This window comes from Aspergillus puulaauensis, chromosome 8, assembly GCF_016861865.1.
Source record: "Aspergillus puulaauensis MK2 DNA, chromosome 8, nearly complete sequence".
In the NCBI taxonomy this organism is placed as follows: domain Eukaryota; kingdom Fungi; phylum Ascomycota; class Eurotiomycetes; order Eurotiales; family Aspergillaceae; genus Aspergillus; species Aspergillus puulaauensis.
This window is the reverse complement of record NC_054864.1, coordinates 485,265-496,710: the sequence shown is the minus strand read 5'-3', so window position 1 is coordinate 496,710 and position 11,446 is coordinate 485,265. Positions and strand designations below refer to the sequence as shown.

The following is an 11,446-nucleotide window of genomic DNA, read 5'->3' as shown; positions in this document are numbered from 1 at the left end:
TCCATGAGTCGCGAATCGTGATGAGGATGCATTTCGGCCCCTTCTTGGCTCTAGGAGCGGCGCACATGCTCCCACCGCGGTTGGCTTGGCTAGCATGTAGATCCTGAGGCTGGTGGCTAGCCAGCTATCTCCAACAGATCTAGCAGCCGTAGTTTTATGCTCATGTCTGTGATTCGTGCAAAGTAATCATTATCAACGCAAGCGAAGCGCCGAGCCCAGAATCTATAGACTAACAAGGATGTACAGAGTACCTGTGATACCTTTTTTTTTTATCTTGGCAGTGTTGGTACAGTTGGAACCCGGTGCATGTGAGCAGCCCAAAGGGGGTGCTGGGATACGTGCTGTTCGGTCAGGATTATAGGTAGTTATATATAGGTAGGTATATATCATACACCAGCTATACTCTCCAAAGTTGCAGTTTCATAACGGACAGAAGTATCTCTGTTGACCTGCAGTCATGGTGGCTATTAGTTCTTGGCTAGTTTCCTTTCCCTTGATCTTTCTCCTTGCAAGTGTACAAGCGCTCCGAGGGTATGATCCCTAACCCTTGGATTATATTCACCAAGCAGCCTGACGCTCGTCTAGCACCACACCGGTGGACTGGGGACTTTCCCGCCGACAGAATGAAGCCGGAATCGCAGATTTGGGATGCTACGCAAGATGTGAGCTCGAGTCCTGCGGCGCAGGGATGTGTCGCCCGTCGCCTGCAGGAAACCTGGAGAGCCGGGAGTTTGAAGACATTCCCGAAGCCAACAATATCACTCTTTCGCTTCCACATGCGGCTGAGAAGGCTATCGACCCCAGGGCTTTCAATAGCGTCCCAGGATCTAGGAGATTTGGGAGGGAAATGCGCGAAAGGCAATTGAACTCTTACCTCCCAAACGTGATAGGCAAAGGCCATGCGGATTCGGTGTATGGACCAGTCATGAAGTTTTCTCACGGTAAATAATCCATGCTCCATCATACGCCGCGGCAAAGTACTATATTAACTGGTCAAAGGCGATCCGGCTACGGATGAGCGAGCGGTCATGAGGCAAGCCCAGTTTCGCGACGAGCTTTTCCAATGGGGTACAGGAGGACTATGTGGCTGCACAATGGTTACCTTGGTCTCGCGCCGAGCTGTCTGGATGGTAGGTCTGTCGGCCTTTTGACGGCGGCCGAGTGCTTACAAACTCCGGCAGGCCCATTTTTGGGAGACATTTTCCCATGCTGACTCGGACTGGGTGCCTGGTGCCCCTATCCCAGCCCCTGATCAGTTCGGAACCGAACATATGGTCAGCTACAGGCAGTTCCAGCAGAGGATTTTAAGAGCACTGAGGACGGCGGAACCCCCAGCCAACCCTGTAACAGCCAGGGGAAGAAATCCAAAGGGCTACATAGCACCAGAAGGCCCGCCCATTGACCCGAAATTGTTTAACGACCCTGAAGATGGGACTGAACTACATATAATGACTCCGTATGTTTCAACGGAGGAACCAATTGAGACGACGACAGAGTTGGAATATGCGAATCGAATCGAAGAGGTTAAGGCCGAGATTGCTGATATTCTGGGAATACGACCAATGGAGCATGTATGGCCCTATCGGAAGCTAAGATGGAGTTACCCTGACGAATATGCCCTTGTTGACAAAACGTGTCGTGGGTTTGCTTTGTTCCAATATGACCCGGACGCTGATGGCGACGGAAACCGAGGGTGGAGGATCATGTACGAGAGCAAGGAAATCAGAAAGTTCTTGGATTAAGGGAAAGGAAGGGTTGTAGTACTTCTAGAGCTTGGTAATGAAAAGACTTGAGAATCAAGAGGAATTCCTTTCCCAACAGTCTCTTCCTACTATGGAAGGTAGGGCCGGATGCCCTAATAGGAAGGGCCCTGGCGGGGTTATCACGTGGCAGACTGTATAAGACCCCGCGTCTTTCCCAGTCTGGAGCAACAATGCCACAACCTTCCATGGCTTCTCCTCTCCTATCTCTCCCTTTGGAGATCCTTCTTGAAATTACCGGACGGCTTGCCGAGGGAGATCTGCAGGGCGTGCACGCACTCTCTCTTGTGAACAAGCGATGCTGCTCTCTTGCCAACCGACATCGCTTTCGAAATGTCCATTTCACTATCCTTGGGGAGAAGCGTATGCAGGTGCATATTGAACGGTGGGAGCAGATTTTGGCTCGCAACGAAGCCTTTGCGTTTGTTCGGCGTTTGAGCGTCCACCTAGCTATTAACGGAACGGGCCCATCATCCGAATACGACCACATGGATGATCCAGAAGAGCGCGAGCCGGACGAATATCGGCATGCGTTCATCGACGAGAACGAATGGTCCTGTTTGAAAAATACATACTTTTTGTTATTTTTCTCTCCATCAAGGATTGGGATTAACCCACCGCAAGAGAGAGACACCTGGAGACCGCTAGCCTCTTTCCTCCGAAGGCTATCAGGGCTTGAGGACTTCGTTTGGATCACTGGCGTGGAGGTTCCTGTCTGTTTCTTGAATGTCTTGCATCAAGATATACCGGCTTGTCGTCTACACCTTAGAGCATTCAGTGGGTTTAAGAGCCTCACTGCAGACGGCCAGCTCAATGAGTATGAGCATACTCTTGCAACCTCACGGTCCCTGTCTAGTGTTGTTTGTGAGGTCAACCAGGGAGTAAACTCACTTCAGGAACAGGCTATTATGCAGATGGCCGCTGGAGCTTCCCCAAGTCTTGAGCAACTCTATATACGCTACAGCCCTCCCGATTTCACAAGCCCTTACTGGCTAACCCACGGTGCCCGACCAACGCTCCCAAAATGCTTCCACAATCAACCCAGCAGGACCCTCTCTAGCCTCCGCGTGTTGGGTATGGCTGGATCAAGCCCCGATGGTACGGCGAAGGATGAACTAGAAGGCTGGAGCAAGATCATACCCTTTCACAACCTTCAAGGTCTCCAATTGCATACCTTTCAAAATGAGCGCCTGCTTGTAAACGCACCGCTCTACCGCTTCTCCTCATTGAAAACGCTAGCCTTGGACCTTGGTATTAACAAAATGAACATTGAAGATCGTCAAGGTACAGCATATCGGATGGATAGTGCTGCCGGTGGTTTTCTCTACAGTTTACCTCCTCTTGAAAGTCTCTATCTCTCAAGTACATACTCTGAGAAATCATTCAACGCTGCCATACAGCGTCATGGACCACGATTAAAACGGTTCGGCCTCGTACCTCAGCTCAGCCAAGACAGTTGGCGATGGAGAATTACACCGGAAATGCTTCAGGAGGTCAGCAGTGCCTGTCCGAATCTCTCATCGCTCACAGTGCGCATCGAGAGGACCCAGGGAGACGCCAACGAGATTAACATATACAAAGCTCTAAGGCTTGTACGCCTTAAACACCTAACAATTGAGTTAGACTGCGCTTTCAAATCAAGGGAGAACCCATATGGCACCGAGAGCATCCGCGACTTTTTGATCAATCGAGCCGTCGATGAAGCGTTGGTGCGCGCGATACTTGCAAAAATAACCGAGGAATCCCACTGTTCAACTCTACAGTCACTCACGGTCGTCCCTCGGACATCAGGAAGGCTACCTTGGGGCTTAGACGATTTCTCGCGCTTGATGCCGAAAACGTGGAAACTGGAGCGGCCAAGTGACCGCTTCATTCTCACAAGAGTAAGTTATGAGGAAACCTATGACATGGCAAGAGACCTGGGTAGCTTGGAATCGCAATTTCGCGAGCTCTGGCCTTTGAAAAGGGGAGATAATTGGACATTCGATTGGCACAGCCTTCCGTTGGCCTGATTTCCATTTGATATGGTTTGTTAGAGCTATTTGTAGATATCTACATTACAAACTTGGGTGCTAGACAGATAACTAGATAGTCCGTTCCTGCGTGGTTGTTTGCGCTGACAGGATGAATAGCAGCCCTGCTATCAATTAACTAGTTAAAATAACCTTAAGTTAACACTGGTGCATTCATGGTTGATTTGTATATATAAGTGACTCTTACTCATGGTCGATACATTCCAATCTCCTAGGGCTATGTAAAATAAGAATTAACAAGGTCTCGCAGCCTTACGGGCTCAATACCCCTATTCAAGCTAGAGGTATAATAAGTCTTGTTGCCCCTGCGTGTTGGAGAGATCGGATGATTTGTGGAAGGCCATGGCTATGTCCGAACACTGCTGTGATGCATCATCCTGGGGGCTTTCTGGGCCCAGGCTGGCAAGATGATAAGCCAGGCTAACAAGGAAGGAGAGACCTCGCCAGATGTGAAGTTAGTTCATGCACCTTCCTCAAAGGTTAAGCATCGTCTAGAGTGTTTGTCTCCCTAATAGGAAACCGCAATAGGCTCCTACCACAAAGGCAGCGATATCCAATCTGGGCATAGATTCTTACTTATGCACACTTATCGCCTATTCTACAATAAACCCCTGTACTCAATCACAATAAATCGATATGGCAGAAACAACAGCCCTCGACCAGATTCGTGCAATCCCTGGCCTCTACATCTCAGAGTAAGTCACCCACACCCCCAATAAGCAATTGCTAACATCCCCAGTCATTTCTCAGCCCAGGATAAAGCCCTTCTAGCCAAACACCGCATCTCACACATCCTCTCTATCTTACGATGGGAAGACCTCCACAGCAATGGACACTTTCATGATTCTACCCCAGCTCCTCAAGGTACCATAGGACCTGCGATACAACGCAAGCAGGTTGAGATAGCCGACGCAGAAACGGAAGACATCCTCACCCGTTTAACAGAGATGACCGATTGGATCCATGATGCTCTTACACGACCACATCCGCACGGCAATGCGAATACAGACAGCACCGAGAACGGATCAGCTGGGCACACTGGGGGCTGCGTCCTCGTTCACTGTAACAAGGGGATATCGCGTTCCGGGGCGGTTGTTGTTGCTTATAGTATGTGGCCTTCCCATTTACACACCGACGGTCTACGCTACTTAACGAACGAACGCATGAGGTTGGAGAGCTAACATCACTGTTACAAGTAATGAAAAACCTTGCCACGCCCTACGTTCAATCGCTAAATCTCGCGCGGGAATCGCGGAGTCTGATTGAGCCGAACTATGGGTTTGAGTGTCAACTGCGGCTTTGGGAGGGATGTGGGTATAGTACTTTCGAGGGGCCAGTGAGTGGCGAGTGTCACTTTGAGCCGAAGGGCAAAAAATGAGGACTTTCTCGATGAGGTAAAGAAAGCTTTACGCAGACTAAAATCATTACTCAGGTTGTGCTATTGCTTTTTGGTTTTACTGTGGTTGTTGTATAGATCTTCCAAGTTAGGGTTAACTGACAAGTGCCCAGTCTTTTTGTCCAGCGTTTCAACAGTCAAGCAACATTCATAGGCTAAACACTAGTGGTATTAATCTTAAGCACTGTATTTCATTGCATAAGCATCTCATAACAAAAATCCCCCGGGCATGTGCACATAGCTGACTCTCCACTGCTGACTCGCGGCACGTAAGGGTATACCTGGACTATCCCGTCCCCGCCCTCCCATCTATCTAGATCAACCCTGACACAACATTCATCTCAAACCAAACAGCCATCATGTCGCTCCTCTTTCTAGCCCTGGCTGTAGCAATATATCTCCTCCTAGCCTCCCTCCTCCGCACCTTACACCTCTACGCCCTCCGCAAGAAATACACCCACCTAGCACCAAACCCCTACACCATGACCCCCCAAACCGCACACACAATCCTCCTCCCCCTCTTCACACACGAATTCCCCTTCTCCTACGCCCTCTCCACCCAAACCGCCCTCCTCAAATCCTACGCCATCCCCTCCGGCACCTCCCTGCTAACATCCACCCGCCGCCTCACCACCCCGCGCGCCGTGGGAAAACGCTCCGAAGACACCGCAATCTTCATATCCGAGCTGCTAGCCTCCAGCATCGACAGCGAGCGCGGCTTGAAGGCACTCTCCAAAATGAACTGGATCCATAGACAGTACGGAACCCGGATCCGGAACGACGATATGATACACACCCTTGCGCTGTTTGTGCTGGAGCCGTTGAGGTGGATTGACCGGTTCGAGTGGCGCCCGTTACTGCAGGTTGAGCGCGTGGCGGTCTTTGTGTATTGGAGGGAGATTGCGCTGAGGATGGGCATGGTGGGCGTTCCGGGGACGATTGATGAGTTGGGGATTTGGGCGGCGGGGTTTGAGGAGGGGAATATGTATTTTGCGGAGAGTAATGTGGCTTGTGCGGAGGCGACGGTGGAGTTGTTTGTGAGGGCTTTGCCGGGTTGGATGAGGGGGGTTGGGAGGGGGGTTGTTGCGGCGCTGATTGAGGAGCGGGTGAGGCCGTTGCTGGGGGTGCGGGAGCCGCCGGGGTGGGTGGTGAAGGTTGTGGAGGGGTTGTTGGATGTTAGGGCTTGGGCTGTTAGGGTGTTGTTTTTACCGAGGTGGAAGGGGGTTCCTGTTGGTGGGGTGGTGGATGCGAAGACTGGGAGGGTAAGGAGGGAGGTGTATGCGTTTGAGCCGTGGTATGTGGGTGAGTCGTGGTGGTTGAGCATTCTAAAGAAATGGACTGGGTTGGGCTTGTGGATGGGGAAGCCGTTGCCAGGCCCCGAGTTCCTGAGTGATGGGTATTTGCCTGAGGAGCTGGGACCCAAGGAATTCAGGGAGAAGTCGAGGGCGGATGTACTGGCTGATGCAGAGAAGATGGGGGAGTATGCCAGGCAGGGAGGCGGAGCTGTCTTGGGATGCCCGTTTGCCTTTGGCAGATAGTACATATGGTACAAATGTATTCGGGTATATGGATATTAAGGTACGCATCACATCTGATCACAACTATCCAGCAAGCGGTCCCAATAGCTCCCGTCGGCATCGGGATCACTGCCATGGTTCTGGGCGACTGTGCTGGGGTCGAACCCAGCCATCGACGGACCGCTGTCGATCAGCATCTGTAGCTGTGGCGAGCCAATTGTCCACGACTCCAGATCGTAGTACGCGTTGTCGAATTCGCTCGAGAACCGGTACTTATCTTCGGAGACATTGTATTTGCACATATCCCGCAGCTCGTACGGCCATTTCAGTCGTATTTGCGAAACGTACAGTGCCGATGTCGCTTCCGTGATGTTTGTGATACCTGAGACGATGAGATGATCTCTCAAGTTAGGCCTGCGCTATTAGTATACTTCACTAAGCCGGAGAACGCGTGGGCTTACCATGCAAAGAAATCGATGATCGGCGCATGAGGAACCATGCTTTGTGTCACCCTGTTTTCGTTAGCTTACATACATAGACATGCAAGGAAAGAGATGCCCTACGTTGGAAACATAAATGACGGTATCGTGTGCTCTCTCGGCGAAAGATTCCACTGTCCAATTTAGTCATCGGCAACATACACGAAATAATGATAATTGGTACCTTAATCATTGACCGCATCAACCGCAAAACCGCCACGCGCTCAACCAGACCCGTCTCAGAGAAAATACCCTGGTCGAGGGCTTGCAGAAGGCCCCAGACACGATCTAAACTCCGGCCGCCATCTCGAACTGAATCCCAACCGTGCAGAATCGCCCGAATGGCCAGGTCGTCATCATCCGCCGTCGTTGACGGAATAATCGAGTTCTGCTCCTTGGACACATTCGCAATCGAGTCGTTGACAATTTCAAAATAGTTCCTCGTCCCGCTGTTGCCCGGGTTCTGGCTGCGCAGTGAGATCCGTGTTGCTAGGTCTGCGCTGATAGTAAACGGTGCCCGTCTATTCTTGTCATTGTTATTATTAGGTGTAGATGACTGCAGCTGTTCCAGTGGGTCTAACAGACGGCTCGGTATAGACGGCGGTAAAGAGGCAGCAGATATGCTTGATTCACCCTGTGTTAAGAGCGGTGATTCCGGCGCTGGTGATACCGAGCTGCGCGACTCTTCTAGGACTTCGTGGATGTGGTTTATTACGTTGGTGAGCCGCTCTGTCTTTGAACGCTGCTGCTCCAGTTGCTTGAGGAGGGTAGCTTCCATTCCGTTCCCCGATGTCGCAGTTAGATCCTCTAATGTCTTTTCCAGGCGGGCAATGTACGTCTTGATGCGCTCTCGTCGTTGGCGTTGGGCTTTGCGGTCTGTGAGACGTTTCCGCTCTGCGGTGCTGAGCCGCGCGGAGCGGCTTGAGTTTGACTCCATGTCTGCCATTGTTTGTGTCTGATAGTCGAGATGGATCAGGTTGAATTGACTTGGAATTGATGATGACGCTGACGAAAAGCGTCAAGGGCAGTGGATATTAACGAACTCCATGTTGATCAACTTCGACATGTGAAGATTTCCCTGGCGTCTGATTGGTGCCCGCAATATCCCCTTTCCCCTAATCGGGCCCGCACTTACGATTTCCCGGATTCCGTCGGTATTAATCAACTCACTACATTATTCTACCTGATGCTATCGACTGTATACCACTGGTCCCAGAAGTTCACAGTGACACACTGACATCGGCTATTTTATTATGTATATACCTCCCTTTTCTCGGATTTCATCAGATGCTCGCTAAACAATTCCAAAATGCAATTCATAACCAACCGCAGGCTCCCCAACGCCTTTGAAGAACAGACCAGCTACTCTCATAACCCAATCAGCCATATCTAGCTAGCCACGGCTAGCTGGGCTACGAGATCTGATGCCACATCTAAGAATGGATAGGGGCTGGACATTTCCTTCTCCTTGTTCCGGAATCGTTTGCTGATCGGACGCCATTCGGCATCACCCTCCGCTCGGATCACATTTTGATAGCCGTCACACTTGAAGTCGACCATGTAGTTGTTCTCCTCCAGCTGGTAGAGCTGGATGTCGATGAATACCCAGACCCCGTAGGAGATACGTGAGATAGAGTAATCCCGCGTGGCAGATGAGGCGCCAGATGTAGTGGTTACCTCGCCAAGGTTGCCTGGCTTATCCTCCGCAGATCCAGTGGTACTGGAAAAGTTGAACCGGCGTCGAAGTCCTTCCAGGTCGCTCCGGCTGCTATGTATACTTGACGACGACCCAGGTGCTCGTACGCCTTGTTTCAAAAGTCGTGCGCGGATGAACCATAGGTCCTTAGGAATGTAGTGACTAGATGGCAAGTCTGGATACTTGGTTTGCAGTGGGCGGTCCGCAGATCCGGAGTCGGCTGTGGTGGAAGTTCCTGTCCAAGTTATCAGCTTTGTTCCAGGGTGTGCTGGCAATGATACTAACCTGATTCGGCGGGTTGAACCTCCCATATTCCTCCTTGTGCCGCTATCGCTCTGTACAAGTAAAGAATCGCTTCATAGGGCTGATTGCGGGAGCGGATACCGAATTGCCATCTTCGTGATCGCCTGGGCTGATGTGGCGCACCGCGGTTTTCCGGTGGCTCGAAACGTAGCTTTTCGAGGTCAATTATGCTTCGCGAATGAGGTTTCAATGCTCTAGCTGTTGCTTTCTGCTCTTCTGGCGAGCGAGAAGTTCGCCCAGAGTCTTCCTCGTCCAGCGCAGCTTGGGCTTGTTGCTCCTCTAAATCCTCCCGTGCCCGTTGGCGCTCTCGCTCTCGCTGTTCCATGAGCTGCTCGTGAACATATGGTAAGCTAGTAGGCAGGATCCTGACATGGCTGACTCGCGGTTCCTCTCCGTCAGCAGATTCCCCAGACACGGGTGCGGGAGATTGTCGGTAGGAGCCGGATCGGGTTCGCGTTGGGAGAGATTGTGCTCCCTGGGGCGTCGTTGTTCGACCAGATCTAGTACGGTTTATTGACGGGGGCGGAGGTACAGCTGAAGGGTTCATCATGTTATCCTCCGTAGGCGCTATTAAAGTTAGCAATTTGCATTTCCATGATTCATGTCGTGTTTCTTACAGTTTGTCTGCATCATTTCATTCTCCACAATAATGAAGAAGGCATCTTTAATGGCACTAGGCTCGGGGTGTTTGAGCGCATCTTCAATATCTTCACGCCCATAGCCCATGCTTCTCTCAAGCTTGGAAATGGCTACCTGGCTGATCTTCTTCTGAATCGCCTGTGGCTTACCCGCTGCGATTTTGCGGGGGTCAATTGCTTTGTCAGTTGCGACAAACTCCTCCGGAGGTGGCTGTAAGTAATTAGGAAGATCCTGCATGAACCAAGGATCCTCGCGGATAGCCTCGATGGTGATCCGGTGTACCGGATGCACCTGCAGCATTGACCGAATTAACCGAGAAGCTCCGGAGGATATGTACGTGGGCATGTGGAAGTTGCCCGCGGCGATTTTCTTGAAAAGCGCCGGTATGTAATCGTCATCAAATGGGAGGCGTCCCACCAACAGCACGTAAAGAATGACTCCGCAACTCCAGACGTCGACCTCTGGGCCGGCGTAAAGCTTGCCAGATATTACTTCTGGAGCCGCATAATTGGGGCTCCCACAGCTCGTCTTAAGAAAGTTGCCGTCCGTCATGATATTGCTCAGACCGAAATCCGCGATCTTAACGTTCTTGTCTCGGTCGATGAGGAGGTTTTCCGGCTTCAGATCACGATGAACAATCTTATGGCGGTGACAGTACTCAACGGCGCAAATGATCTGCTGGAAAAATTTACGCGCCTCCGCATCATTGCATCGGCCGCGCTTCACCAGATAATCGAAAAGCTCTCGTTCTGCATATTCAAGTACCATAACAATATCCGCTTTGGTCGAAATGACGGTGTACCTATTGGAGAGGTGATGTCAGCAAATTTCCCCGCCGCCTCGCTCGATTGCGGAAGCAAAGGGGGAATGATTAACGTACAGTTTAATAATATGAGGGTGTCGTAACAGTTGAAGATATTGAATCTCACGCTCAACTCGACCGATCATGTCCCGAGATAGCAACTTGCGTCGAGAGATGATCTTCAGGGCGACCTGGCGACCACTGGGTTGGTGAATAGCCAGCTTGACCTTTCCGAAGGATCCCTCGCCTAGAACCTTCACTGTATGGTACTGATCCAGGCGCTGCATATCTCTCATTGTAGCGGGGGACTGTCTCGAAAGGTCACCACCTTTTCCGATCGGCCGCGAGGGAGGGGCCATGGCCATGGCGGACTGGTTGGGATTGGGAGGAGGATTGTTGGACTCGTCGGAGCGTTCGCGAGGACGGTCGCGCTCGAAGGAAGGGAGGTCGACCGAGAGGTCCTCATCATCAAAAGCGGCAGCCATCCTGACGGACCGGCAGGCTGAGGTGTCTCAGGTCGTCGGATTCTTCTCGGTAGTGGAGGTGAAGGTGGACGAGGCAACGTGACGTGACTCAGTCCGCGACAGCAGCTCCGCCCTAGCGTAATTCTGCCCAGGTTGATTTCTGAAATCCCAATGCCTCTGAAAAATTCAGTTCGCAGGAATGCAAGTATGCTTCACAGAGAATTGGAGTACCCGGCCGAGGGACTGTCGGTGTGGGGGGAATTTCAGTTCATGTTCGTCTGAGGTGGCAGGAAGCGATCTCTGTCGGTCGACTAGCGTAGCGGACTTGGAGGAAGCAAGCGGGTTGAGTAGATTCTG

The 11,446-nt window shown here is 51.4% G+C and overlaps 6 protein-coding genes across 6 annotated transcripts; 4 read left to right on the top strand and 2 right to left on the bottom strand.

Annotated features, from left to right (window-relative positions):
• Nucleotides 1-688: 688 nt before the first annotated feature.
• Nucleotides 689-1,742, top strand: APUU_80195A (uncharacterized protein; the record flags this gene model as incomplete). The annotated part of the gene is made up of 3 exons (XM_041696449.1): nucleotides 689-941; nucleotides 1,000-1,130; nucleotides 1,182-1,742. The coding sequence occupies 3 exons, from the start codon at nucleotides 689-691 to the stop codon at nucleotides 1,740-1,742; spliced, it is 945 nt and encodes a 314-aa protein (XP_041562078.1).
• Nucleotides 1,743-1,933: 191 nt separating this feature from the next.
• APUU_80194A (uncharacterized protein) lies at nucleotides 1,934-3,772 on the top strand (the record flags this gene model as incomplete). Its single annotated transcript, XM_041696448.1, has 1 exon — nucleotides 1,934-3,772. One exon carries the CDS (start codon nucleotides 1,934-1,936, stop codon nucleotides 3,770-3,772), a length of 1,839 nt encoding a protein of 612 aa, XP_041562077.1.
• Nucleotides 3,773-4,429: 657 nt separating this feature from the next.
• Nucleotides 4,430-5,171, top strand: APUU_80193A (dual specificity protein phosphatase family protein; the record flags this gene model as incomplete). Its single annotated transcript, XM_041696447.1, has 3 exons — nucleotides 4,430-4,488; nucleotides 4,533-4,900; nucleotides 4,990-5,171. 3 exons carry the CDS (start codon nucleotides 4,430-4,432, stop codon nucleotides 5,169-5,171), a joined length of 609 nt encoding a protein of 202 aa, XP_041562076.1.
• Nucleotides 5,172-5,548: 377 nt separating this feature from the next.
• On the top strand, nucleotides 5,549-6,727 carry APUU_80192A (uncharacterized protein; the record flags this gene model as incomplete). The annotated part of the gene is made up of 1 exon (XM_041696445.1): nucleotides 5,549-6,727. One exon carries the CDS (start codon nucleotides 5,549-5,551, stop codon nucleotides 6,725-6,727), a length of 1,179 nt encoding a protein of 392 aa, XP_041562075.1.
• Nucleotides 6,728-6,774: 47 nt separating this feature from the next.
• Nucleotides 6,775-8,131, bottom strand: APUU_80191S (uncharacterized protein; the record flags this gene model as incomplete). The annotated part of the gene is made up of 4 exons (XM_041696444.1): nucleotides 6,775-7,120; nucleotides 7,168-7,218; nucleotides 7,270-7,319; nucleotides 7,370-8,131. The coding sequence occupies 4 exons, from the start codon at nucleotides 8,129-8,131 to the stop codon at nucleotides 6,775-6,777; spliced, it is 1,209 nt and encodes a 402-aa protein (XP_041562074.1).
• Nucleotides 8,132-8,574: 443 nt separating this feature from the next.
• On the bottom strand, nucleotides 8,575-11,110 carry SNF1 (serine/threonine-protein kinase; the record flags this gene model as incomplete). Its single annotated transcript, XM_041696443.1, has 4 exons — nucleotides 8,575-9,116; nucleotides 9,167-9,751; nucleotides 9,802-10,625; nucleotides 10,704-11,110. The coding sequence occupies 4 exons, from the start codon at nucleotides 11,108-11,110 to the stop codon at nucleotides 8,575-8,577; spliced, it is 2,358 nt and encodes a 785-aa protein (XP_041562073.1).
• Between the last annotated feature and the right edge of the window lie 336 nt (nucleotides 11,111-11,446).